Raw genomic sequence first — 27,633 nt, 5'->3', positions numbered from 1 at the left:
TATTATTAAAGAGACTATTTATTTCACCAGCTGGATTACAGGCGACACAATGAGAATATTTGTTATTTTAAAAACTTTAAGCAGTAACTAATAAACCTTTCACAGGTAGATAGTAAAGGTGTGGCACTTGCTTCCTTCAGTTGTCCTTTTGCATGAAAAGGTTCAGTTCAGCCCATTTGGAATGTTGCAAAACTAGCCTTTGAATCCTCAGAGTTCATTGTTCCTTCTTTCTGTTTTGAAGAATTCTGGCATAGTCTTCCTAGCTTTCAGCCATTTTGTCAAGAACAAGAAGAGGTGCGAGAATTCTGGTCTTATTGGTTTCTACAATGCAACCATTTAATACCATTTCATCCAAAATTATGTGCACTCTGTCCAATTTGAACATGATCTGTGTACATATAAAGTTAAGGAATTTCTTTTGGAATAAGCAGGACTAAACTGGAAAATGCCAGAACTCAAATTTGCTTAACAGATGAACTTTCTAATGAGTTTTTCAGCAACTGCAAAAATTTTAACATTGTGAAAAATTTTAACATTGTGACTCCAGTTTCACAAAAGAATATGCAGTTATTGTGTATAATAGTATGTAAATTAAAAGAGCTGTAGAAAAGAGAAACAGCAGAAGTAGCAAATGATATTGGTTAACACCAATCTTATTCTAATGGTTATCAGCCTATTGTTACTTGCACTAAGAGAGCCAATCCAGAATAATTGTGTAAAGTTTCACTGAAAAGCTTGATTTTCAAATTAATTTTTAAAGTGCTTCGATATGTTTAGCAGTTGCTTAGCAAAGTGACCATTCAGAACACAAGGGAAATAATGGTTAACAAATTCTGCTAAGGCAAATCAGTGGCAAAAAAATCAGTCTCACGCTTCACCAAAATGTTCCTGGGAATTGTAGTCTGAGGGAAGTCACCCTGGACAGAGATCCCTAGTCCCCTATTTCCCCCATAGTAGTGCAATTATATGTGTAAATGAGGTGTAATCAGTGCTGAAAGGACATTCTTCCTCTGCTTAAGTGCTCAAATGAAACATTTGTGTATCCAGCTATCAGTCCCTCACTGTTCCAGACATGCCTTAACTCGCAAACAGCTGTACTGAGAAAACATCACAATTGCTTGAAAAAACCCTTCCTATCTTTTGCTTGACCTGCTGAAGGTGTGTTCTTACTGTGTTAAAGTATTTACCACATATGGTGGAAATATGGGTGCACTGAGATGTAAGAATCCATACCAGCCTTTCCCAACCTGGTGCCCGCCAGATCTTTTTGACTAGAACTTTTGGACTACAACTCCCATCAGCCCCAGCCAGAACAGCTGTGTAATCAAATTTAAAAGAGGTCCACAGAGATCTAACATTTCAATACTACTAACTTAGCCAGCAAACAGCTAGAACACGTTCCGTATTAATTGCAGCACCTGAAAACAAAATGAAGCCCCTGTACGAAGAGTAAAGAATCTCAACATTTGCTTCCTTGGTTCAGGATCAGATGAGACATGCATTCCATCTTACTGTCAAGTGTTTTTAATAAGTTTCTACAGAGATAACTGGAGGTTGGTATTATGACTGGAAGCCCAAAGAGGCTTCTTTTCTCCCCCAGTGAGATATGAGCTGCCCCACCCTGTTGGGCAGCATTCCACAACTAGCTACTCTTCATTCCACCAACAAGTACTTCATCTGCTATTGGGAATCAAGTGACTGCAGCTCATAGTCGGTCCCTCCCCACTCAGGCTGTTCCTTCCTCATCTGCCTGAGTTGCTCTTGCCAAAGGTGCAGGGAAAGTTGCTTGGCTCCTTTAGGCACGCTGGGTCCTCTTGCGAAAGCCTTGCAGCTAAACGAGGCCACTCCTTTGCAGACAGCATCGGTCCAACGCCCAACCCTCCCTTAAAAATGAATCAGAATCTAAAGGGCTTGCTTATCTTTTTTAAAATGAAATTTTACCAAATCATTCAGAGAGTAAACCATGAATTTTCACATCAGGATTATACTGCAGTCATATACTGAAAGAATATTAATTGGCTATATATGCGACAAACCCGTACAGCACTGTTTGCTAATCTTTTGGGGAAACCAATATAATAAATATTACTACTTCCTTTTTATAGATGGGAACTTTAGGCTGCAATGCTCAGTTCAGTTGGGCTAAACTGAGTGGCAGAGCCACTACCATATCTGAAGCCTACTTGCTTGCCCTGAGGGGAAGGTGGAAGGGGGGAATGTGGTGATTTGAGCATTTCAGCTGCACTAGCTCTAGTTGAGAGGCCCAGATCAGGCCCAATGCTAGTACAGTGTACGCTCGGGTTGCGAACGTGATCCTGCGCACACACGGGTTGCAACTCGGCGCTTCTGCGCATGTGCGTGCGCTGAAACCCGGAAGTAACCCCTTCCAGTATTTCTGGGTTCGGCGCAGAGCGCAACCTGAAAAAATGCAACCTGAAGCAGCTGTAACCCGAGGTATGACTGTAGCTTAGTTGGCCTAACTCCACCCTTGGGATTCTAAATCTCAGTGATCTGAGGTTAAGATATATCCCTAAACATGTAACTGTATATTAATTAATTAACTAACACTCCTGTCCCATTCATTCTCCAAAGAGCGCAGGTCTATATTATCTTACCCCTTCCCATTTTATCCTTACAACAATCCAGTGAGGTAGGTTAGGCTGAAAGAGAGTGACTGGCTCAGGGCTACCCAGCAAAATTTATGCTGAGCATGAACTTGAACATGCATCTTCCTTGGTAACTACAGTGGTACCTCTACTTATGAATTTAATGCGTTCCGAACGCACATTCGTAAGTCGAAAAAAATTGTAAGTCAAATCCCATAGGAATGCATTGGGAGAAAAAAATTCGTAAGTCGAAGCAACCCTATCTAAAAATTCGTAAGTAGAAAAAATCCTATCTAAACCACATCCAAGATGGCGAACGGAGCTCCATTCGTAAGTAGAAACATTCGTAAGTAGAGGTACCACTGTACAGCTGGTCACTAAACAGTTTGTGTATTTACCATTGAAGGCACAGGCTGTAACTTATACATGGTTAAAAAAGAAAGAAAGACACAGGATTGCATAAAATGGGTCCTAAACATATAAGGGTGTTTGCTTGTTAATACTGTATCTGTTCTAAATTTCTATGTTCAATCTGGAACTTCATGGTACTGAACTATATTATGTGAAGGTACTATGGAATATTTGAAGGCTCCACCTTCTTTCTCTCACACACCTAAGACAGCTGAGGAATGGAAGAGAGAAAAGTTTGAGTTCACCAAGAGGAGAGAAGAACAGGGAGGGGGGAAGGGGGGTTGAAACAATGTTTGAGTATGCCAAGAAGGCCATTGGAAAAGACTCTGTTTCGTTACCTTCTATGTTGCACCCACCTGGTTAAAACTGGGGTTGGGTTTTTTTTTATTAAAAAACCCTCAATGTAGCTTATCCATCCCTGCTACATTCAAACCTCTACAATTTTTTGGAAACTGCCATTTCCCTCTCAGTGTTTCTCCATCCTTGCTTTACTCAAACTTCTGCCATTGTTTTAAAACAGTTTCCCCTCTCAGTGCAGAAAGATCCTTCCTCCTCGTTCACAAAGGCCTCCGCTTAACCTCTCAAAGTCATTTCCGTCCTTTTTCTTCCTGCCCCTCCCTCCCCCCCCCCTGGCCTTTAGAACCTTAGGAAATAGGCAAGGAATACTGCACAGTGGTGGACTAGTGCAAATACAGTATAGACAGAAGAGAAATTGCGAAACTGCTATAATTTTAGTAGAACTACTTTACATCTCAGTACAGAAGGGAAGACTGTGACCAGGTGACCTATCTCTGCTGTCCTATTGCTCAATGTTTATGACCAACTTCAAGGCCTCCACGTTTCCTTCTTAAGGTTATTTATCTTTATACAAAACTCTGAACTGCTCTTCAAATAGAGGGCACCTTCAGCTAATAAATGTAGGCTATATGAACATGCTTTGAAATATATTTTATTCAAACACAAGGCTGAAATATAATTTGGCGATGTATCTACTTACCACTGATGATTTCTATACCTAGTATTTTCTCAAGTTTCATACAGCCAGATGTCTCACCCCAAGACAAACAGTTTTTGGCTCAGTGATTGGCATAGCTATTTCAGTTGCTAAATATATTTGCTTCCATTAGCATATGCCTCAAAAATACCTTTGCCTTATTAGCGAATGCCTCAAAAAATGCCTGTGTTTTATTAGAAGCATTGTGCATTGATGTGATTTAATGCTTGGGCATTAAGTTGGTTTTGGCAAATATTTTCTTACCAAAGCTTTTGGTCTTTTAAGTGTTGATGGACCGCAACTGAAAAGTGGCAAGTCTTTAGCTCAAAGGTGAGGAAACTGTGTCCTGCAGTAGGACCCCCACCCCTCCAAGATTGGTGGCAAGACCAGTGATGCTACTGCTATGAGATCTTAGGTCTTAGCACACATAAATGAGTGCTCTGACCTCCCAGCAATGGTGGCACATGTGAGGCTGTAGGGCTGGCCCTGAACCCAGGGCTCCGCTAACCTTGCCACTGTCACTGTGGGAATGCCCACGGACTGCATCTCCCTGTACGAGGCATCACTATTGGACTTTATTTTCTTTAAGTAATGTTGTGAAAGTTGCATGTCACCCCCAGTCTCTGCCTAGCAGTAGCAATATTCCAGGGGGTTCCAGGGTTCTGTTTCTGTTGGGAAAATCAAAGCACAATGGAAGCTAGTGTCTTTAAGATATATTGGTTTATTGTACACCTGCTTACACCTTCAATGGAGGGAGTGCCTGTGTGTTAGCTAAATTCAGTAACTTATCCTGAAAATGGATATGCTCTTCTTAAATGCTTTTATGTAATGTAATGCACAGCCCCAACCTATGTTTCTTTACGTAGATGTCAGTCCAGCTGTGCTCAAAGAGCCATACTTACAAGTACATGTGCATGGGAGTGCAACCTAGGCAGCAATTCATGCTTACTTTCATGTGAAAAACTGCTCTCTTGTTCCTTACCCAGAATTACAGGCATTAAAAAATAAAGTACTCCCACTCCAGATCCGTTTTGCCACACCAAACTTGATGTGATAACTTTTAACTGTTGCTTTTGTAATCTTTTTAATGACTCATCTCTCCCAGATATCAGCACCTACTGCAGTTGTTTTAAGGAGCTTAATACAATTCCACCCACTTCTCCATGCACATAGCTGAGACTTGTCAAATACACCAGCATGCTAAGTAGCAAAACTTGAGATTTTAATTTAAGGGGGGGGGTGAGGGATTGCTTAAATTCTAGCTATTTCCGCAAAGATGTATTTTTTATTTTATTTTGCTATATTGCAGTTACAATATTGAAAACATTTTGCTTCATGTGGACTCTTAATTAAGAGGATACTAATAAGCTTCCTTATTAGTATTCCTTATGAGAGTCCCATGGACTGCAAGAAGATCAAATCTATCCATTCTGAAGGAAATGAGCCCTGAGTGCTCACTGGAAGGACAGATCGTGGAGCTGAGGCTCCAATACTTTGGCCACCTCATACGAAGAGAAGACTCCCTGGAAAAGACCCTGATGCTGGGAAAGATGGAGGGCACAAGGAGAAGGGGACAGCAGAACGAGATGGTTGGACAGTGTTCTCGAAGCCACCAACATGAGTCTGACCAAATTGCGAAAGGCAGTGGAAGATAGGAGTGCCTGGTGTGCTCTGGTCCATGGGGTCATGAAGAGTCAGACACAACTAAACAACAACAAAAAATAAGCTTCCTCTTTAAGTGGAATCCTGAATCAAATGTAATGGAGCCTCCCTTTCATTGCAAAATTTCCTTCCCTAAGATTAGATTAAGAGTCCCATTCTCTACCAACTGAGCTAATCATACAATTATTTAGCATGCAATTAGGAGTGTGTTTGTAATGTCACCCTTTAATTGTCTTACTTCCATCAACACAGGTGTTGTTGCTGTTGGTTTCTCAGGACCATCCACTTCTGATGCTACCCTCACTGATCTCCAATCCAAAAAGGATAGAGGTGAGAGAATCTGGGTTGGGAAACTGCCAGATCCTGAGCCCTGTTGATCTCATGCTGATGATGGTAGAAGGTGTCGGGACAGCTACAGGGAAACATAGTGTACCATTTCCGGGGCTGGCATATTTTTCACCCAGGGGTATGTTAGGGGATTCAAGTCTCACCTGGAATGTTCCCTTTTGTCCTCCTCAAATATTACAGATTTAGTTCCATTTTCCTTAAATAAGCAGGGCCGGATCATGGGACACACACACACCCATAACATCTCCAGCAGCATTGAGAGTATGACAGAAGATAATTCTCATAAGAAAAACCTGTCCCATCAGGCAGGAGAGAAAAAACTGAGGAGACTGAGCCTGCCTCCCAGAGTTCTTTGCTCTCCTGCCTCCGTCACATGGAGAGAGACGTTACCCAACCCATTTGGGTCATCAGTAACCGTCTCAAATCCTCTCCCACTACATTATGCCAGCAGAATCAATGAATGGATCTGATACTAAACACTGTGCTCAGCACAGGCAGGTTCGTGCAGAAGGAGATGGTCTTTCGGTTTAACATTAGCACCTGTAATGAGCAAGCAGACTGCATTAATTTGCATCCCTAGTCTTCTCCTGTATCTATTTACCCCATGTGCTGAAATCTCCGTTTGAGACTCTTGTCCAGATGCCTCTGCCATTGAAAGGCAGGTAGCAATCAGAGAAAGAGAGAGAGAGAGAGCCCTTTCAGTGGTAGGAGTAAATGCTTGGAGCTCAGTTCCTTTGAGGATAGAGCTCTTCCTTCGCCCAGCAACAGATTCTATCACAGCTACTGTGTTCATGCACTGAAATCTATTAAAGTAGCAAGTAGAGCAAGTAGAGCAAGGGGAAATATCCTACCTTTAAACAAAAAGTCTCCATTTCCCAGCATCCATTATCATATCACCACCCATATCACCAGCCTTTTAACAACTTACCTCCACACTGTCACTCTTCACATACTATTCACATACTTCAAACCATCCATCCTTATTTTATGGCTCATTCACCTCTGTTGAACATAGTTTAATCCAATTGTGGCAACATTTTGATTCCTACGAATGTCACACAGCCTGGCAGAGGCAGGAAGGAGCAGGAACATAAATAGAGAAAACTGAAAGGATACATCCAACTCACTCTAAAAAAGAAAAGGAAAAGGGACATTTCAGCAAGAGCAAAGGACTGTTGTTCCAGTTTCTGACCATTCTACATTATTGTACGTTATTATTAGTGTTTTTAAAGTTTATTTGTATATTGGTTTTTGGTCCAAGGGATTATCATGAAGCTTGTAAACATTCACTCATCCTTTGCATCCATTTTCAGTACTTTTTTTTATTGTAAAGCAGAGTTAGGGGACTACAACTTCTATCATCCCTGACCATTGGTAGGGTTGTCATACATCCGGAATTTCCTGGACACAGCAGGGATTCAGCCATTGGAAACAGTGTCCAGGCGGAAATCGTTGTGATGTCCAGGAAGATCCAGACGTATGGCAACCCATACAACTTTTGTGTCCGAATTTTCACTTTCTGAAATATGGCAACCCTACCTTTGGGCATCCTTGGCTGGGTCTGATGGGAGTTGGGGGGGTCTAAAAATGTCTGGAGGGTCAGGTTCCCCACACTGTTGTGAAGCAAGACCTATGGAATACTGTGATTTACTAGTTGTTCATGTTTTTTGCTATGCTTTGGATGAGGCAAAGATGCACAGCCCTAAATTATGGGAAATCCTACTGAGCAGCTCTCTTTTGTGTGGGAGCTTCCGCCAGATGCTGGTCTCACACTTTTAAAGCTACCTTTTGCAGGTATAAAGACTTTGATTGTATTCAGTGAAAGTGGGCAGCTGAATTGTTTTGCACTTCTGCCAAATTGCTGGAAGACACATAAGTCCTGGCTGTGTGTCATGACATTTCTGCTGGTGTGTTATGAGGCGATCCAGTGTTAAAAATAGCCATGGCATTCCTATTTGAACGTGTCTTTCTGCATGATGGGCATTATAATACACACACACGTGCATCTGCATTTTATGATCTTGATGGTTCAAGGCACTGGCTCTGCTTTTTATATACAGTTATATATTTTATATAGATATTTCTTTTCCTGACAGTGTTTGTATGGTTTTGTCATGGCCTTTGGCTAGTACAATAAAGCTTATTTTGATTTTTTTTACCATAATGCACACAGTGAAAGCCCTAACATGTGTATGTGAAGCTGCCACCCATTTAAGAAAGCACATTTCCTAAAAATCTGCTTGCCTTATTCTAAGCACTACCTCCTAATACTGTATCAGTTTTGTCTGAATTGTGATTATAACACAATCAACAGATGCTGCTACATCTCTTATTTCTGAATGATCATCTATTGGATGAAAGATGGAGTCTAAAGTACAATTTGCACCACCCCATGGAGACTGGCCTTGCTCAAAGCTGCTGATTTGTTCAGTCTAAAAGGGCTGAAAAGTGTGGTACATTGTATCATGCATGTTGCTATTTTAATTACATGTAACACCGAGAACAAATAAATGATATAACTAATTGGACTGTTAATTCCCAAGAGACGAGGTAGTGAAAGTACAATTAACATATAATATCTGCAGTATCTCAAGCTAGGATGCTAATGGAGGAGGAAAGAACAAACTGTGGGAAAGAAAAGAACATCTGTCCTTTACTAGAGAGATGATTTGTCATCTCAGTATTTTTAGATTTGTGAGTTTCAAAGATTCTTTCAAAGTGCTATATTTATCTAATGGCATATGCAGAGCTTACATTCAGATGTTGGACCGCTCCTGGTGTCCCAATAGAAGCATTCAAAAGTTGGGAGCAAGTTATCAAATCTCTCTTTTAGCTTTTGCTCAATTACTCCTCAATTTCCAAGGCAGCTACAAAGCTAGAATTCTATACATGTAGAATAATACAGACTTGAGCCACCTGTGTACTTGCTTAATACCCAATGTTGATGTCTTTTGATAAAAATAAATCCAAAGGTCAAATATCTGCACCCTTATCACGGTGCAAATGTTTCAGACTAACAGGTCTATGATATAATAAATCATATGAAGGCTTTCTTAAAAAAGGAGAAGAGTTTGTACAGTATTTGGTTCAATATCATACTTACCACTCTACTGAAATACTTGTCCAAAACCTCCACAAAATTATGAATGAGTTCATAGACAGCCATTTCATTCTGAAAATCAGTTGGAACATAAGAGAAACCAGTGATCTGTTAACTTTTCTACATACTTATAAAGCTCACAGTTGTGATTTTTGTTTTATGTTTTAGGAAACAAAACCAATAGTCTGATCCTCAGACCTTAAAATTCACTGCACCAGCAGTATAAATTCAAAAGAGTGTACCAGTGCAGCATTACAAACAACAACACACTGAATTTCACATCAGGTATACAGTAATTGCATGCAGACCATGCCAATACTGATGTTTGTGCTCAAAAGGGCCTGGACCCCATGACTGGCAGGGGGCACTGCTTGTTGTCCTGCTGGCAGGCATGGCTGGTTGTGTGATGACACAGGACAGGGCTTCCTCTGCAGTAGCACCTGTATTATGGAACACTTTCCCTAGAGGCATGGATGGTGGCAACCTAGCTAGCATTTTGCTGCCATGTTGAAACATACTTGATATTCTGGGCTTTTGGAAGAAGCCAGGAGGGACTGACCAAGACCTCAGGCGTATTTTATGCTGCTATGTTTTATTGATAATTGATATGATTGATTGTTGTGTTTCGCTGTCGTTTTATGTTGTACCATGATGTTTTATATTGTGCTTGAAAACTGTCCTTTGATCAATGTTATGTGATGAAAGGCAGTCCAGAAAGTTTATAAATACATACATGAATAAAATAATTTCTCAAGGGTGTTTCCTTTGTAAATAGGCCACTGGGCTATCGCTAATGGGTTGTGAGCAACAGGGTGTTTTTTTAGCTTATAGATTTTCCCTCAAAATAATAAATTCATATTACATGAGGAAAAAATATGGGCTGGCTTTTTAATGATAACATTGTAAGGGTGCTGTAAAATGTTTGCTTGCATGTGATGCACCAATCCAACGATAAACACCTATCTGGAAGCAACCTGGTCTCTTGTCAAGTCTTTATTTGCAGGGTCTTGCTTACAAAAGCTCATGACACCCTTCTTGTCTTTGAGGTGCCATAGAGTTCTTGGTTTTGCTGAGAGAGACTATGCTGTGTTTCCTTCATCTCTTATGATGCAACTACATTGTGGGAGAGCTAGATATTGCAGAGTGAAGGACACAATATAAGGAACTGGATCACATATGGAAACCAGAAAGAAACTGAAGCAATGGGCATATATCAAGTTCTGTATTTGTCTTTAGATCACAGATCAATATTTGTTTTTTCTTTATATAGGTAAGAAATAAACACATACCTCGGTTTCATTAATTCCAACCACTATGAAAAGAGCAGCATATTGCCTGTACACCAGCTTAAAATCTTTGTACTCAATAAAGGAACACTAAAAGAAAGACATAGATAAAATTTGATGGATGACACATTTTTGTAGATATTTTTTAGATATTTGTAGATTTTTTTTGTAGACAGTTTTTAGTTTATGCAGGCTAAGTAAGTTATTAAAGGGCAGAAAAATCGATGCCAATATTGTTTATATTTACCAGTTCTAAAAATGCTCTCTTTACATATAAAACAAGGATGGGTGGAGGTTTGTTCTCTACTTGTAAAACAGCCCACTGGCATGTGTTTTGCGTGTAATAAAACCAGCCCCCCCTTCTTGTACTCCGTTGCTTTAAGTAGTTTCTCCCAGCCCAGGTCTTTCATTGGAGCTCAACTGAGAGAAAACTGCTTAAAACAAAGGAGGGCCAGTAAACTTGAGCTCCCCTTGCTTAACATCATCTGTTCCTCACATGCTTTCCCACCCCTTGTTTTTAAGTAAACAGCAAATCACTCACACACCACTATCACATCCAGCTTCATCCTTAAAAGAACCTGAGCTGACTCAAAGTCAGTGTCATAGCCTTTGCTAGGATCTTGAAACTATCCCGGTGCCTAGAGTACAGTGGTACCTTGTGCTACATACTTAATCCGTTCCGGAGGTCCGTTCGTAACCGGAAGCTGCTCGTAACATGAGGCGTGCTTTCGCTAATGGCGCCTCCCGCTGCTGCCGTGCTGCCAGAGCGTGATTTCCGCTCGCGCCCTGGGGCAAAGTTTGCAACAAGGGGCATCTACTTCCGGGTTAGCGGAGCGCATAACCCGAAGCATTCGTAAGGGGGATAGTACGTAACACAAGGTACCACTGTACACACACCCAAAGTCGTATTATCATAAAAGAAAATGTAAGCGCTTTGGTTTATAAAGTATTCCACTGTCTTGCTGAATTGGAAAGGGTTTCAAAATTATTTTCTTTCTGTTACCTTAGCAACAGTTTGCAGATGAAGGAAGGATTGGCTAACAAGAAAAAAGATGGTTTTCTTGACAGAGCACATATCTCTATATGGAGTGGACCTGTATGAATTAACATATTAGATCATTTATTGGCAGTGCTATTTTTCTAGGAAAAGAGGTGCTGGAACTCACCATAAACATCTCCCTCATTTTCTTAGAATGGCAATGGTGCCCACCTGAGAGGTGCCAGGACTGAGTTCCTATGAGTTCTCCCTGAAAAAGGGCCCCCAGATGTTGTTAGACTACAACTCCCATCGCCCCTAGCCAGCAGGGGCAGCGGTGAGGGATGGGAGTTGTAGTCCAAAAACAATATGGGCACAAATAGCACTTAACATGCAGCATTCAAGGGTTAATTTTTAAACAACATAAATTGGTGGGAGAGTGCCATTTAAAAAGCAAAGGGGTTGTACAGGCAAGGGATGCTGAACCATCTTCACCGCTGCCCCAGTCCATCTTCCTGAGGTCATTTCCCCCCCAGCCAAGCTCTGATGTTGGAAGTTGGGACAAAAGTGGCTGTGGGGAAGAGCAGAGATTAGGTGGAGATTCCAGCATCCTGTGCGCACACACCTTTTGCATGCCGAATCCCATTCAAACACACACACTCGTGTTATACACATAATGTACCCCTGCTGTGAACTTGGTGAAGGCCCAAGTTCAAAGTCATAGGGTCTGCCCCAATCAGATTGTTTGACCCTAAAATGTCTACATAAAAATACATACTTGCTCCTTTGAACGGGAAAGGCAATGCTTGATTACTTCAGCTTCTAGTATCGTCCGTGTATGAAGGTCCATGTATTCATAATATCGAGAGAGTCTTGTTTGCCCTTGCTTGTTCACCATAAGAAAAAACTTGATCATGATTCGTTGTCTGTTCTTTCAAGGCTAGATGGTCAAAACTGAAATTCAGATTAAATAAAACTGTAAGGAAATTAACAGCTTCATCTTTTGAATTGGCACTGGGTTAAGGACAACCTTTTCTAGGCTATGACTATGGGTTCAGGTGAATGAGGCTTCTAAAGCCACATAAAACATTTCCAGCCAACTGCCTGTAGGTGATCCATGCTGGGATGAAGCTTTAGATGTGCTCTCCTCAACATTTGCTACAAAATGCTTTACTAGCATATAAAGTATAAGCAGACATTTCCCAGAACGAAACCCGTCCCACTCTGCAAATTCCAGCAAGGAGATATGTTTAGCAGGCATGTGGGAGGAAATGCATAGCTAGTTACTGTGGAAAAATAGTGTTATGCAGAAAATTGAAAAGCTTGAAATTAGAATTGTGGGCATTTGCCCACCCCCCTTCTGCATTAATGTGCCAACCACCAAAAGATAGGGAGGGGAGAGCAAGGGTGCATTTATTCTGAAGCCTATTATAATGGCAAATTATAGTATCGGGCTATTTTTATAATATATTGCCATTGATTCTAGATGTGTTCTTCAGCATTTCTTAACCCCAAGCATATAAAGCTCATAAAGATAAAAGGCAGAAATTGGTAATACCCTATCTATCTCACATGTGTCTATCTCACATGGTCTAATCCTCACTCAGTGATTAAGTTCACTATGTGGTTTTGGGAAAACCACTCTATCTCAACCTAACCTGCCTCACAGAGTGACGCCCCTCTTACCCCTACCTGGGTGGGGGAGTTAACAAGCAACTTTTAAAAAGTGAAGGGTCCAAGAAGCCACACATCTATGCTTTTCGCCAATTCCAGACTACACTGGAACCTAGTGTGATCCATGCCATCAGCCAAGCTTTGCAAAAATACCTTTATGAAGGCTGAAATTAGCCAAGCACAGAACTACTCCAGAGTCACTTTCATGACCCACTTATGAAATAATCACGAGGCATTATCCTGTTAATTTTGCAGAGCAAATTTCATCATCTACCTACCACCCAGACACTATCAAGCTATGTTTTGACATGTCATGTTTTGGGCCAGTCCCTCGCCTAGTTCAAGCAAGCAAAATGAACTACCGGTACTGTTCCCACACCACCCATCTCTAGGCACTCCTTCACAGCAGCAACCTCAGTATCAACCAGCAGCAGTGCATCTATTGCTCGCAATGTGGTGAACAAGCCTCTCATTTGTTCCAGGAAATCCAAACTGAATTGCTCCCGTGAATACCCTTTTAGCATGAGTAATTGTTGCAAAACTCAGTCTGTAGACAGGTGTGATGGTTTCATTTCTCCAGCCCTGGTTAAGATGATAAGTCATCAGCCGTACCTATGTTAAAGCAATAATAACAAATGGCTGCTAGCATTTTTATAACTCAGTGTATTGCTCTGCTTTCCTTTGGACCACATCATTGAGGCCGAGAGGGGGGCCTTGTAATCTGGCCTCAATGATGTAGTCCAAAGGAAAGCAGAGCAATACATTTGGTACCATCCTGGTTGCAGGAGTTGCCAGGAGGAGGCATACAAAGCACCACCCAACCATCTTAGGGACTCCACTCCAGGTTTCTGTAGGGTTCACTCCTTAGCCTTTTCTTCTCCTGAAGGAGCGTCTCCACCCCCATCATTCTGCCCGGACACCAGGGTCCAGCGCCGAGGGCTTTCTGGCGGTTCCCTCACTGTGAGAAGCGAAGTTACAGGAAACCAGGCAGAGGGCCTTCTTGGTAGTGGCGCCCGCCCTGTGGAACGCCCTCCCATCAGATGTTAAAGAAATACACAACTGTCTGACTTTTAGAAGACATCTGAAGGCAGCCCTGTTTAGTGAAGCTTTTAATATTTGATGAATTATTGTATTTTGATATTTTGTTGGAAGCCGTCCAGAGTGGCTGGGGAAACCCAGCCTGATGGCCGGGGTATAAATAAAACATTAATTATTATTATTATCACCATCACAATGCAGCGGAGGTTTGGGGTCAGTGTTTCCTTCGCTATATGGGCTACCTTCCCGGGTTGTCGAGCCTCATCTGCCCTTCACTTCCCTCTATAGCACATGCAGAAACTCACTTCTTGACCATTGGACCCACCATTGGTCTTGTCCACTCAATCTGCTGGAACCTGTCTTTGCATGCAGGGTAGGTCCCTAACACCCCAAGGGTTTGAGACCGATCAGCTACCCTCACCTGGTTTAGTCAGCCAGTTGAAGCTATTCCCGGGTGTGGCCACTGCCATATTTTGACAGCTTCTAGGAGCCACAGATGAGAGCTGAATGCAGGGTGGGGACCAAAGGTGGACATACTACCCCAAAAGGAGCACAACATGTCTCCCACGAGATGTACTACGCCTCCTCAAACACCCCATCTGGTAAATATAATTTCACTATACCATTGACTTGTTCGAGGATTGTCCGAAACAGCTTTATTTAATAGGCTTTCTCTCTACTTTCCCAGACCCTAGAGAGGCTCAAACCCAGTTTTATTTGTAGTTATCAAACTACCCAGAGCAATTGGATTGGGGTTAATGCCACAGTAAAATAAATCAACTATGATTATGTACTGGACAGAGGCAGAAGGGTCCATTCCTATTTGTTTCAAATTGAAAATACAGTCATACCTTGGATCCCGAATGACCTGGAACTCAGACGTTTTGGCTCTTGAATGCAGCAAACCCAGAAGTGATCGTTCCGGTTTGCGAACGTTCTTTAGGAACGCAAACGTCCGACAGGGCTTCTGCGGCTTGGGGTTGGCTGCAGGAACTTCCTGCAGTCAATCAGAAGCCCTGCTTTGTTTTTTGAATGTTTTGGAAGTCAAATGGACTTCCGAAACGTATTCCGTTCGACTTCCAAGGTACGATTGTACTGGTGAGAGAACCAACCTGTAATATTTCCCACTGCATTTGCATTATACATAGTAACTATAGCCACCATAGTCTGATTCACTGCTGGCTCTGCTCTGAAGTACAGTATTTTACACTCTCTCATTTGCTTAATGCTTGATTTTATTTATAGATGGATGCTGAATTTCCTCATGGGAAACTTCTTGCTATGAAACACAGCCACTGTGTAAAATAATTATATTATTATAATTTATAGATATAGGCATATGTCTTTATGCCAAATGCAAAGCTCAGCTAGCTCTTAAATATGGAGCTGTTTAAGAGAATATTTAGGCTATATACAGATCACAGGAGGTACTCTTTCCTCATAAGCTGACAATAACTTTCACTCCCATGTCGGGAGAGTACTCTTAAAAGCTCACAAACGGGCTTGTGGCTATTGTTAATGGATTTATTTAGATACAACACCATTCTAAGGAGACAAAAGAGTAATTGATTTGTGAGGCATTTTAAAACCTTAGGGTAGAGCAAAGATTCTCCAACTGTGGTCTGCTAACTCCATTTGGGTGGTCTACAGAAAAGGTTGCAGAACATGCCTATACTTGATCTATTTTTACGACAATTGAGTTAAAGGTTGTTTTGATCAAGGCCAGAGTTCTGAGCAGGATAACAAAGTCCAGACCTAAGGCCTGTGATTTTCATAGGAACTGGGTGCAGTCTACTTAACTTTTCTATTTTAAAAAAATACCTAACCCCTGATCCGTACTGGTGTTGGTTAGGATTCAACAGAAGTCTCCCTCCACTGTGAACCTGAAAGGGCGATGGAGTGCATACTGCTTTCTACCTGTGTTCCTGCTGGCAATAATCATATTTGGTCCTAAAGCTGGGTTTGAGGTGCAGAGCAGGACTGTGCCAACAGAGCTGCTGGTTCCAAAACCAGCCTGTTTACTAGTGAAGAACCTGATCTGAGCCCTGTGCTGTGCCAGGCTGCAGCTAGTGCAGCAAAAATGGGGGGGGGGACTGCTACAACCCTCTGTCCTGGCTGCTCCATGCCCCAGTTAGGATTGGGAGAATCTGCCACTCTACTCCCCCGTTAGAATTGCTCTGCAAAATCTGTTTTCAGCACAACCAGGTTGATCAAGGAACATGTGAGATTACAATAAAGAAGCACATGTCTTTGAGCATGAGCTACATGCCTTTCCCTCTGTAATTATTGGGAAACAGCTTCCAGGTCAGACAGGATTACTTCCAGACAAATTTTTGCCCCAACACCTTAGTTTTGAATTAAGCACATAGTACACAGTCTCTGAGCACAAACACTGTGGCTCTGGTTATTGTAGTTATGAATTACAGATGAACTTCATCCTCCACATATTTACCTAATCCTTTTCAACACCACTAATTCTAATAATTACAACATTCTATGGAAATACATGCTATTAGTTAATTATGTGTTGTATAAGTACTTCCTTTTGTTTGTTTTAAACATGCTACCCATCAATTTGAATTAATTACTGCGTTATTTTTAACTTTGAGACTGTTCTGTTTCTCTTTTCACTCTCTCCATTCCCTAACATATTATAAACCTTATTGTGTCCTCATTATTCTCTCAATTATATACATGTGTAAGATTTAATAACAACAGCAAAATGCTGCGATGAGTGGGAACAATGTGTGTCTCCTCTTCCATAAAATTATAGGAGACGTATAAAAAGCATAAATTTTCTTATGTATCCTCAGGTTATGTGGTTTCAATTGAAGAATTGAAAAGTAAACAGAACAAACTCAAAAGGAAGCCCCAAGAGCTTCTAGCCCATAGAAGAGGCAAATAAAGATAGCATAATTAATGCACCTTAAAATATCAGTTAGGGTTATGAGAATATATTTTAATTAACCCACTACAAAATGGCATTGTAGAGTGTGATCCTCATAAATATTCAGGTGGAAATGATGAACTGCCATGTGCATGATGAGAATATCATTCCAAACCTTACTTCTAGGTTGATATTGATTAAATTATTGATACGGATTAAATTTTTGAATTTAATTATGCTTCTTTTTATGCTATGGGAATAAGGTTATAAAAAGATTCAGTCATGTAGGTGTGACACAACATAGTGTGTACACACTCAGAGGATGACCTCCAAACCATCCTAAATATCTTTTTTTAAATTTAATTTATTATTTATACCCCGCCCATCTGGCTGGGTTTCCCCAGCCACTCTGGGCGGCTTCCAACAGAAAAATAAAATAAAATAATTGATTAAACATTAAAAGCCTCCCTAAACGGCTGCCTTCAGATGTCCTCTAAGAGTCTGGTAGTTATTTTTCTTTTTGACATCTGGTGGGAGGGCGTTCCACAGGGCGGGTGCCACTACCGAGAAGGCCCCCTGCCTGGTTCCCTGTAACTTGGTTTCTCGCAGCAAGGGAACCGCCAGAAGGCCCTTGGCACTGGACCTCAGTGTCCGGGCAGAACGATGGAGGTGGAGACGCTCCTTCAGGTATACTGGACCGAGGCCGTTTAGGGCTTTAAACACTTTGAATTGTGCTCGGAAACGTACTGGGAACCAATGCAGGTCTTTCAAGACCGGTGTTATGTGGTCTCGGTGGCTGCTCCCAGTCACCAGTCTAGCTGCCGCATTCTGGATTAATTGTAGTTTCCGGGTCATCTTCAAATTTGTAGTTTCCGGGTCACCTTCTTTGAATAAGCATACGAAAAGCTTGCCGTATCACTCAACATCCAAAAAACCAAAGTTTTGCACTAACAAGCATAAAACAACCTCTCTGCAGTGCCACAAATCCAACTCAGTGGTGTAATGTTGGAAAGGGTAAATCATTTCTCCTACCTGGGCAGTTATCTTTCCACAAGATAACCTTCCACTGTGGAAGGGGGTGTGGATCCAGAATTGGGCTCCACAGTCACCTGTGGACACACCGTTAAGACAGTGTACTGTACATGGAAGACAATCTTACTTGGCTACGAGTGATTGCCAAAGAAGACGACACTCCAAATTAGCCACTTAAAGCCCTCCATGACTAGGGATCTAGGTGTAGACTGTTTCAAACCATGAGATCGGCAGAGGGGGGTTCTGCTTCTGGTCCTGCCAATAAACATGGTTTCTTGTGTTGGGACCTGGAAGAGGATACTCTCTGTAGCCGTGGCCCACCTTTGGAATTCCCTCCCCTTGGCAACAGGATGCCCTCAATATTAAGGGACTTCTTTGCCAAATGGTGAAGACACCTACTTTCTGAAGCCTTTGGGTCATGAAACTTGTGTCCATCCCTCCAGAATCTGGATCTCTGTGCTCTTAATGGAACTGAAACTGCATGTTATTTTTCAATTGTATTTTATGCAGTTTTATCAATATTTTTATATTGTAATTACTTTGAGCTCCTTATTCTCTGTTTATTCACTGTACAAAGAGAATCTAGAAAACAGCAACCAACTCACATTCCAGTGTTTTCTGTTCTCAATTTTTTTTGGAACTGTTTTTGGATTATAAAATGCAAGTTTAAAATGCATTTGCTGTGCTTAACTATCCAGGGTGTACTAGCAAAAACAATTTAGGCTTTTCAGGGACGCGTAGCCTTTCATTAATAACTCCCACTTTGTTGCTTATACTTTTATTACTTCCTAGTCAACATTAAGGGTATACTTCTAAATAAGTACTCTACTGGATCAGACCTAGACCTATCTAAGCTGTTGTATATATCCATCAACAAAGGCATAATGCCTCTAACAATAGACCTGGGCTGGGATAGGGCTGGGAATTCTAATCTGAGGAAATTGAAACAGGGCTTTATTCCAGTTTAGTTAATCCAGAACATTTATCTTTGTCTCTGCCCCACTGCTGGCCATGTAGCCCACAACAGAAAAAAGACCCCTATAGCCATGGTTTCATAACTGTAGCCTTAAAAGTCCAGTTATCTGTATCAAATTTACTTTGGAAGAAGAAAAAGCATTTCTTTTTTGATGTGACTTGCTAATTATTCGGTACTTAGGATGTGACAGAACACTTTAGTGCAATAGCTACTTTATTTAAAGAAACCCTACTTCGAAGTCCAAGTGCGTCAGCATCAGACTCCTGTATTTTAATTTCATACCTTCAATTAAACATTTTATTTTGTGAGTTGTTTACACTGTAGATGTAAAACACTCCTATATATAGCTTACATATTAGCTTGCTCCTTTTTAAGGATATGGTTTGCAAAGATGACTGAGTAGTTTACCAAAGGCTAAAGAAGGCATGTTCCCTAAGGCTCTGACTAACCTTGTTTTAAACATCCCTGTGATGGAGTTTCCCTCAAGGGATTGCTCAGAAAGCGCTCCCTCTCCTTCTACAGAGGTTAGCCTCTCTTAATTTAATCCCATACTCATAGTAGTAATTTGACACTGGTTTGCCGACTGCCAGTACTCTGGTTTCTATTTGCTGCCTTGCTACTTTGGGTGACAGAGTAATAATAACAACGGCAGTGGCAAAATCAGCACATGTTTCATGTCCTGGGGGAGGGAGGGTGTGTTGTGCGTGTGGTGGGAGAAACAGCCTCTTGTCCACCCCAAGGAGTCAGCTGTAGACATGTGAGGAATGCAACTGCAATGCCAAGAATCTTTTGCTGGCACAGCCCATCATCGGGGAGACCATTTTAAATGAGCTGAAAGAGCAACAAACAGTAGCAGCCAATGAAAAATTATAAACTTAGGAGAGATAGTAGCAAGAGACTGTTAAAATGGCAGGGACTTAAATATGGAATACACTCCTTTGCAATCTTTTAAAAACATACCGTACCATCAGGGAAAGGTAGTTTTCAAAATGGGTCACATAACCTTTTATTCCTCCATGTCTTTATCTCATGGAAGTGGGATGAAGAAGGGCCAGAGTTTGTGGTGCTGGGTAAAATGCCAATTTGGACATTCAGAATGAGTGGATGCTTTGTAGACTACCAGCGATTATTGTTGCTGTTTAAAATGCCAGGCAATATTTTTTTTTCCGACAAGAGGCTCATTTGATATAGGAAGCTTTCTTCTAAAAATGGAAAATGCACTCTTAGCATGGTCAGATAACTATTGAATTTATATATTCTTCACATGCTCCTGGCAGTTCCTCCTGAGCTAAATAAAGCCCTCTCTACAACTATCAACACTTTACACCATTGTGTAAACTGGCAAAAAGACTGAGATACCAAGGAATTTCCCAGTTCAAATGTCACATTTGCCAGGAACTCAGTAGGTTGCCTTAGGCAAGCCACACTCTCTCACCTCAACCGCCCAGATCGGCAACACGGGGAAACATTCTGACCTACCTTACAAGGTTGTCGTGAGGATGACACCTGGACAATGCACAGTGAACACGTGAAGTGCGAGTGTCATTCTCACTTTAAAAACAAAGAGCGACCATCTCTGCGGGCAGCTCTGGCTCTCCTGGCCATTGACAAGCGAGTTTTACCGAGGAGTTAAAAAGTCAGCCGCGGGAAACCGAATTAGGACTGAAGGAGCGAGATTCCCCCCCCCCCCTCAGCGAACACCAAATACCACCCAGAGGAGCGCAAGAACCCCTACTTTCCTCTCTATAATTTCCTTCAGGCAGCGCCCGCGCATGCGTGCAGCAGGGCGACGCGGGTGCCGGAGCAAGGCGGGTGCCGTTTCCCAGCATGCCCCGCGTCCCTCCTCCTCTCCCCCCCCCCCACCCCGTGGGTGGGTGAGCCGAGCTGCTGAGTGAATCTGTCCGGCTGATGATGGAGCTGAGACTGTAATGGCGGCCGGCGGCGGCGGCGGCGGCAGCAGCAGAGGCGGCGGCTGGAGCTCGGCGCTGCTCTGACACCCGGCTACCGCTCCGCATAGCCTTGACACCCCCGGGTCGGTCCCTCCCCACAAGCAGCGCCGCTCCAGACTCGGGACACAAGGCGGGAGGAGCAGCAGCAGGAAGAGCAGGCGGGGGAAGGAGGACTCCCCACAGACAATGGACGAACATCCCGGAGCCGGCGGCGGGATCATGGCAGGGCCCAGCCCGAGGCAGCAGCAGCAGCAGCAGCAAGGGCCGCTGCCGCCCGCCGGAGGGAACGCGAACTCCCAGCTGCTCAGCCAAGGCTGCGCGGGGCCCGGCGGCGGAGGCAACCTGCCGCCACAGCAGCAACCCCAAGGCCCGGCGGCGGCTCCGGAAGCGGTGGGCCCCGGCGGCGGCTCGGAGCTGTCCCGGCCTCAACACTACACCATCCCGGGGATCCTGCACTACATCCAGCACGAATGGGCCCGCTTCGAGATGGAGCGCGCGCACTGGGAGGTGGAAAGGGCCGAGCTCCAGGTGAGGATCCTGGATGGGCGGAGGGGACACACAAGCACAATGAGCGAGAACGGCTGACTTGAGGCAAGGAGGGTCTGTCCGTAACCGGGAAGGAAGGAAGGGAGCTGCGGCGGCGGCGTGGCTGAGGAGGGGGCGGACGACGCGGCGGCGGGGGAGGAGAAAGTTACCTGTCCGGCGCGGCGGCCGTCACTCGGCACGTTCCCCCGCTCGCGGCTCCTCGGGTTGGGCAGCCTTCCCCGGGGCAGCCATTTTGGTTTCTAGCATGGCGCCCGCCTGGGCCTGTCAGGCTAGTCAGGGGAGGGTTGCCGTCTCCCCCCGGCCCCGGATTTTAAGGCACCGACTCCGCAGCGCCCGCGCGCCCTGACAGCTGGGGCTCGAGGGCGGGGGGGGGCAGTGGCTTTCCCGCTCGGCGCGGCGGCTGCTGCTGCTGCCGGAGCCTCGGGACATTTCGGAGGCTTCTACGGCCTACCGGGAGGGCGAGTCGCATCATCTTTATAAGGACACGGTGATCTAAACCTACTCTTAGCCCCCGACCTTATTTATTTCCATCTGTTACCTTGGGAATACAAAGACGCGCACTTCCTTCTTGGCGAGGGACCCCGCCTTCTTTCTAGGAATAGGAGGCGTGTTCCCCCTTCAATCTCTGTTCAGTACCCACATGGGTGACACTACCACTAAAAATACATAAAAATGAAACGGAAAGTGGGAGACGTGACCAGAGAGAGTTTGATAAATTTGACGGATCGACCATTTCAGGCTGCTGCTTCTTATTCTTCATCTATTTGTAATCTAGGGTTACATCAGCAAAATACAGTAATGTGTAAGGTGTTTGCCAGAACCATGTATTACATAGGCACATGAGTCAGGGATCCAGGAGTGGCCAGGACTCCCTACTTAGCATGCATCGCTGGCTAGTTAATCTGGTTTTGTCATATGTGAATGACCATTAAAATTGGGTGCCTAGGTGCGAAGGTACATGTGCCTCTATAATTAAAGTCTCCAAGTGTACGCACCTGAGGTTTAGCCACATTCTAAAAGGTGTTTTTTATTTAAAAAAACCAAAAAACAAAATAAGTCTGCATTTGTACTGTATTCTGTGATGTGTGTCCCCATATAGCTAATGCAAGGAGCAGTGTGAAGCTTGTAAAAGCGAAGGTGTGCTTTTCCTGATTAATATGGTTGATTTTCAACGTAGTTAGATTTGGATCTGGAAGCCCTAGGTCTGTCAGGACAAGTACTGACTTGTGCACAGCTGTGCAATTTCTCACCTGCAGTTTCCTGTTGGGTGGGTGGGGGGGACAGCATTCCATCTTACGGGGTACTTGTGAGTCAAACACTGATTTTTATAATGCTCTGCAAAGCCAAAGAGATACTGTAAAAGAGAATAAACAGTAATAATGTAATGAGACTAAAATGCCTGCTAGATGTTGGTGTCATGACAAATGACAACTATATTTTGGCAAACCTATTATTTAACAGAATTACTTTTGTTGTTGCTGCTGCTGCTTTGAGGTATCAAGCATATCATATTGAAAGAGAAGTCATGTTTCTTCATGAGACTAGCTAAGTAAGTCAAATTCACAATCATATGTTTATGACATATAGGACCCAGCTTGAGCTGATTCTAAGTCTTTATCTTCAGTTAGATGCTTATTTGCTAGCAGTGTGGATCAAATCTTTTTTATTATTGAGAGTTTTACAATCTGGTAATGGTTCAAGGTAGGACATGGAGAAATAATGTACCTGTTTCTCCAAAAATAAGCCGTAGCCATAAAATAAGCCGTAGCAGGATTTTTAAGCATTCAAGGAATATAAGCCATACCCCGAAAATAAGACATAGTGATAGGCACAGCAGCAATGCTGGATGTGGCAGGAGGAGGGAAAAAATACATCCCCTGAAAATAAGCCATAGTGTTTTTTTTTGAGGAAAAATAAATATAAGAGAGTGTCTTATTTTCTGAGAAAAACGGGTAGATGTCAAACACTGATTCAGATGAATTATGGTGATTGTCATAGGAAAGTATTAGGTGAAGCTTTGTGTCTTTTGTGGTATTGAAGACCATTTAATACAGCATTAGATGACTTGCATCCCTATATCCAGTTATCTGGGACTAAATCCCATCGAAATGAGACTTCTTACGGTAGTAGACATGTGTTAGTCCTTTGAAAGTTTGATAGGTCATTCCAGGGCAAGATTAGCCAATATGATGTCCTCCAGATGTTGTTGGATTCTTAACTCCCATCAGCTAGCATGGGGAATGGTCAGGGATAATAGAAGGTAGAGTCCAACGACATATGGAGAGCCTCACTTCAGGATTTCTTTCATGCATCTTGCAGACTTTGTCATTGCAGATTTTGTCACCTCTTGTTTCCTTAGTTTGTTGCAGTTTCCTACATTAGTTTTTATATACAGTGCTGGCTTTTTCTTTCTCTCAAAGAAGGACCAATAAAAATCTCCAAGTGATTCTAAACAGGATGGAATGACAAGTAAGAGGCTGTGTCTTGAGAGGGTAATCCATGAAAAGTGGAGATCCCCTCTATGTAAACTGTAGTACTGGGATGGAGAACTGAATCTGGCTAGTAGGCCAGCTTCAAAACTCGTCCACTGTCCCACTTACCAACATTGACATGTGTGCAGGACCACTCACCTCTCAATCTTCTACTGTGATAATGATGCCATTTGATTGACACCTGTCAAGGTTTGATGGACGTCACTGTAACTGCTGACTAGCTTATTGGTGGTTATAGCAGCTTCTTTTGAAGATGCACTTTAAGTGTCAATCAGCTGTTCAGTGCTGGGATCATGCCTTAAAAGGGGTGGGCTTTGGAGAAAGTGCTCACTTTTTAATCACAGATTTTTCCCCTCTGCAAAGGAAACTATTTGGCTACAAAGTACTCAGCTGCATCAAGGAGTTCTTAGCTGAAATTTAAACTCCTAGTGCTTCATTTATGCCCGCACAGTATAACCACGGTCGGTGGTCGTGGTTCGTGGGAAGCAGTGCTGCAGACCAAACTGGGACCCATATTGGGCCTTTTTATGCCCATGCTCTAGAGTTTTCTACCCCTGCTATCAGTGTTAGAAACAGAGATTTGAAAGAGGTGATATGATAGAAGTTTGATAAAATGAAGAGGTATGACAAAATAATAAAATGAAGCACGGCATGGACAAAGTGGAGAGAAAAGTTTTTCTTCCTCTCCCCTAACACTAGAACTTGTGGCCATCCAGTGAAGTTGGATGCTGGAAGAGTGATAAAAGAAAGCATTTCTTCATGCAGCATGTACTTAAAACTATGAAACTTGTTCCCATAGGAGGCAATGATGACCACCAACTTAAATAGATTTAAAAGAGCATTGGGCAAATTAATGGAGGATAAGGCTATCAATGACTTTGCTCTACCTCCATAATCAGAGTCGGTATGCCTCTGAATAGCAGTTGTTGGGAATCAGGTGGACAGAGTGCTGTTAAATTCATGTCCTGCTTGCAGGATTCCCACAGGCATCTGGTTGGCCACTGTGAGAACAGGATGCTGAACTAGGTAGGCCATTGGCCTGATCTAGCAGATGGTTCTTATATTCTTATCTTGCCCATAATTTGTACCTGTTCAAGTTTGAAAATAAAGGCAAATGAATTGAAGAACTGGGAAACCTGGAATTCGGAAATGTCTTTGCCTTTCAGCATCCAGGATGCAAAGTAGGTAAGGTTTTGTCCACTTATTTGCTCTGTATTCCTGCTACAAAAGATGTGTTGGTGCAAAAAGCAAAGCAGAACTTTTTTTTGTCACAACTAATGTTCAGGCAGCTAATTTCTTCATGACAAATTTAAAGCTGTAACATAGTGATTTTATTAAAAAGGAAGGAAGAAATAATAAAACAATAGAAATAGAGTTGGAAGAGACTTCAAGGGTCATCTAGTCCAACCCCCTGCAGTGCAAGAATCTCAACTAAAGCACCCATGACAAATTGCCATCCAACTTCTGCTTAAAAACCTCCAACAGCCCACCACTGTTGAACAGCTGTTGTTGTCAGAAGGTTCTTCTGATGTTTAGTCGGAATCTCCTTTCTTGTAAATTGAATCCATTGCTTCAGGTCCTATGCTCTGGAGCAAGAGAAAACAGGCTTGCTCCATCTTCCATGTGGTAGCCCTTGAGATATTTGAAGATGCCTATCCTCTCAGTCTCTTCTGCAGGCTAAACACACCCAACTTCTTCAACCGTTCCTCATAAGGCTAGGTTTCCAGATCCTTGATCATCCCTCTGCACACATTCCAACTTGTCAATATCCTTTTTAAATTGTTGTGCCCAGAATGGGACGCAGTATTCCAGATGTGGTCTAACCAAGGCAGAATACAGTGGTACTATTACTTCCCTTGACCTGGACACTATACTTACGTTGATGCATCCTAGAATAACATTACCTTTTTTCCTGCTGCATCACACTGTTGACTCATGTTAGGCTTGTGGTCTACTAAGGCCTCTAGACCCTTTTGACATGTACTACAAGTAAGCCAAGTTTTCCCCATCTTACGTTTGAGCAGCAAGTTCTTTCTTCCTTATGATCAAGGAAGCAGTTTGCCTAGCTTGTTGCCGCTACTCTGCTTATGCGGTTTCCCCCATTTATCTGTTCTTTCAATATTGTTTCCAGTTATTTAAGTTGACCTCAACAGATTGGACAACTGGGCCCAAACTAAAAAATGAATTTCTAGATGTGTTTTAAATATTTATCTCAACGAAGTGTAATCCCAACATTGTTGCAGTTAATGGATCTTGAGGTGGCTTTCAATTAAGTGGAATGGCTGTTATTGAAATAAGCATTAATATATTTTGGGGACATCAATATCATGAATGACAGTAATAAACATAATTAGATTGGTTATAAATGGTTAATTGTGGAAACTGGTATTTCTTGAGAAGGGAGTTGGGCAAAACTGCATACCATAGCTGCCAAGTTATCCCCTTTTTTAAGGGATTTTCCCTTATGCTGAATAGGCTTCCTCGCGAGAAAAGGGAAAACTTGGCAGCTATGTTGCATACTCTCTTCACTATTCAGTTTTTGTGGTGAGACCCTTACTATCTTAGTTCAATCGGAAAGGAATATACAGGGTACGTCCTTTAAAAGAGGCCCTGTGGATACAGAGTACACATGTTCCACAGGGCCTCTTTTAAAAGTCTCACCCTGTAGATGAGTTGATGGGTTGCAGCATGAGTAGAAAGTGAAATCCCCTTCTCCACATCCTGACTACAGCCCTTCTCAGGGTAATATACTAGTTGAGTCCAAGATGATTGAGCCACAAAGATGATAGAACCTGCAAGGAGGATGACTGTACTTCTTGGATATGTTTGACGAGGCATTTTTAGTATGAATTGGAAATGAGCAACACCTTTTGTACAAAGCATTTCTGATGCTGCATCTTGAATATACAGTAATATCAAAACAAGGCAACAAAATATTTGACAATTTATAATATTGGAATAAACATGCTAAAAAAAACATTCAGGAGCCAACTTAAGGAGCTGATATGACCAGCTCCCTTGTCCTGATTTCTGCACTTCTGCCTTCCCACAGGGCAAACAGGTCTTAAGTAGCCCCAGGGGAGGTGGGAGTGTTGCCCTAACTAACAAATTAATGATTTAACCATGGTAACAAGAACATGATACATTGTCTGTGAATTACTTAATTTGTGAATTGGAAGGGTGTTTACTAGAACAGGTGTAAAGTTTAAGAATAGTATCTCATTTACAAAGCATATTCAGAGCCTTTAAAAATGGGGGGTACCTTGTGATTTCAGTGTTAATACTGAGACTGTGACACCACTGGAATTGAGTTTGGTTTTGTTTTAAATCCACATGTCTTGGTCTTTCACACTTTCTCTGAGTTATTGGTACTGGTCACAGCTAGAAGCTTGCTGAATAAAATTCCCTTTGGAAATTAGGGGTTGGTAGTAGTTTTGTGGTAGTTTTATTGCAATCTTGTTCAGTTCTAGAAGATGGTACCCAGGAATTATTGTTCCACCTCTTGACAGTTATGCTGTGGGCTATCATATGGCTTTGTTTTATCTCCCACACCAGGGGTTCCCAACAAAATTTTCTCGAGGACCCCTCATCGAGCCGCTATTGTGACAAGGACCCCCATTAATTCCTAATCCTAAAATTAAAAAGTGAGAGCCAAA

The 27,633-nt window shown here is 42.6% G+C and overlaps 2 protein-coding genes across 13 annotated transcripts in view; one reads left to right on the top strand and one right to left on the bottom strand.

The window, feature by feature from the left end:
• Positions 1-22,258, bottom strand: AP4S1 (adaptor related protein complex 4 subunit sigma 1). 9 transcript variants are annotated; one of them, XM_088671594.1, is made up of 7 exons: positions 22,024-22,160; positions 12,162-12,337; positions 11,574-11,654; positions 10,411-10,497; positions 9,125-9,193; positions 7,138-7,149; positions 1-388 (listed from the first exon to the last, which is right to left on the bottom strand). In XM_088671594.1, the coding sequence occupies exons 2-7, from the start codon at positions 12,297-12,299 to the stop codon at positions 260-262; spliced, it is 516 nt and encodes a 171-aa protein (XP_088527720.1). In that variant the 5' UTR covers positions 12,300-12,337; positions 22,024-22,160; the 3' UTR covers positions 1-259. The 9 variants fall into 9 exon arrangements, with proteins under 9 accessions (XP_088527720.1, XP_088527713.1, XP_088527747.1 ...); XM_088671587.1 differs by lacking the exon at positions 22,024-22,160 and adding an exon at positions 21,635-21,775; XM_088671621.1 differs by lacking the exons at positions 11,574-11,654; positions 22,024-22,160 and adding exons at positions 17,730-17,866; positions 20,470-20,785.
• STRN3 (striatin 3) overlaps positions 20,852-27,633 on the top strand; it is a 44,988-nt gene continuing 38,206 nt past the window's right edge. For all 4 annotated transcript variants that reach the window (XM_035110079.3, XM_035110071.3, XM_088671561.1 and 1 more), the window contains exon 1: positions 20,852-21,467. In XM_035110079.3, coding sequence (XP_034965970.1) covers positions 21,126-21,467 — 342 coding nt within the window. In that variant the 5' untranslated portion in view covers positions 20,852-21,125. The remainder of the gene's footprint in view (positions 21,468-27,633) is intronic.

This window comes from Zootoca vivipara, chromosome 1 (assembly GCF_965207765.1).
Source record: "Zootoca vivipara chromosome 1, rZooViv2.hap1.1, whole genome shotgun sequence".
Taxonomy (NCBI): Eukaryota; Metazoa; Chordata; class Lepidosauria; order Squamata; family Lacertidae; genus Zootoca; species Zootoca vivipara.
The sequence above is the reverse complement of the archived record's forward strand: the minus strand, read 5'-3'. Positions and strand labels throughout refer to the sequence as shown.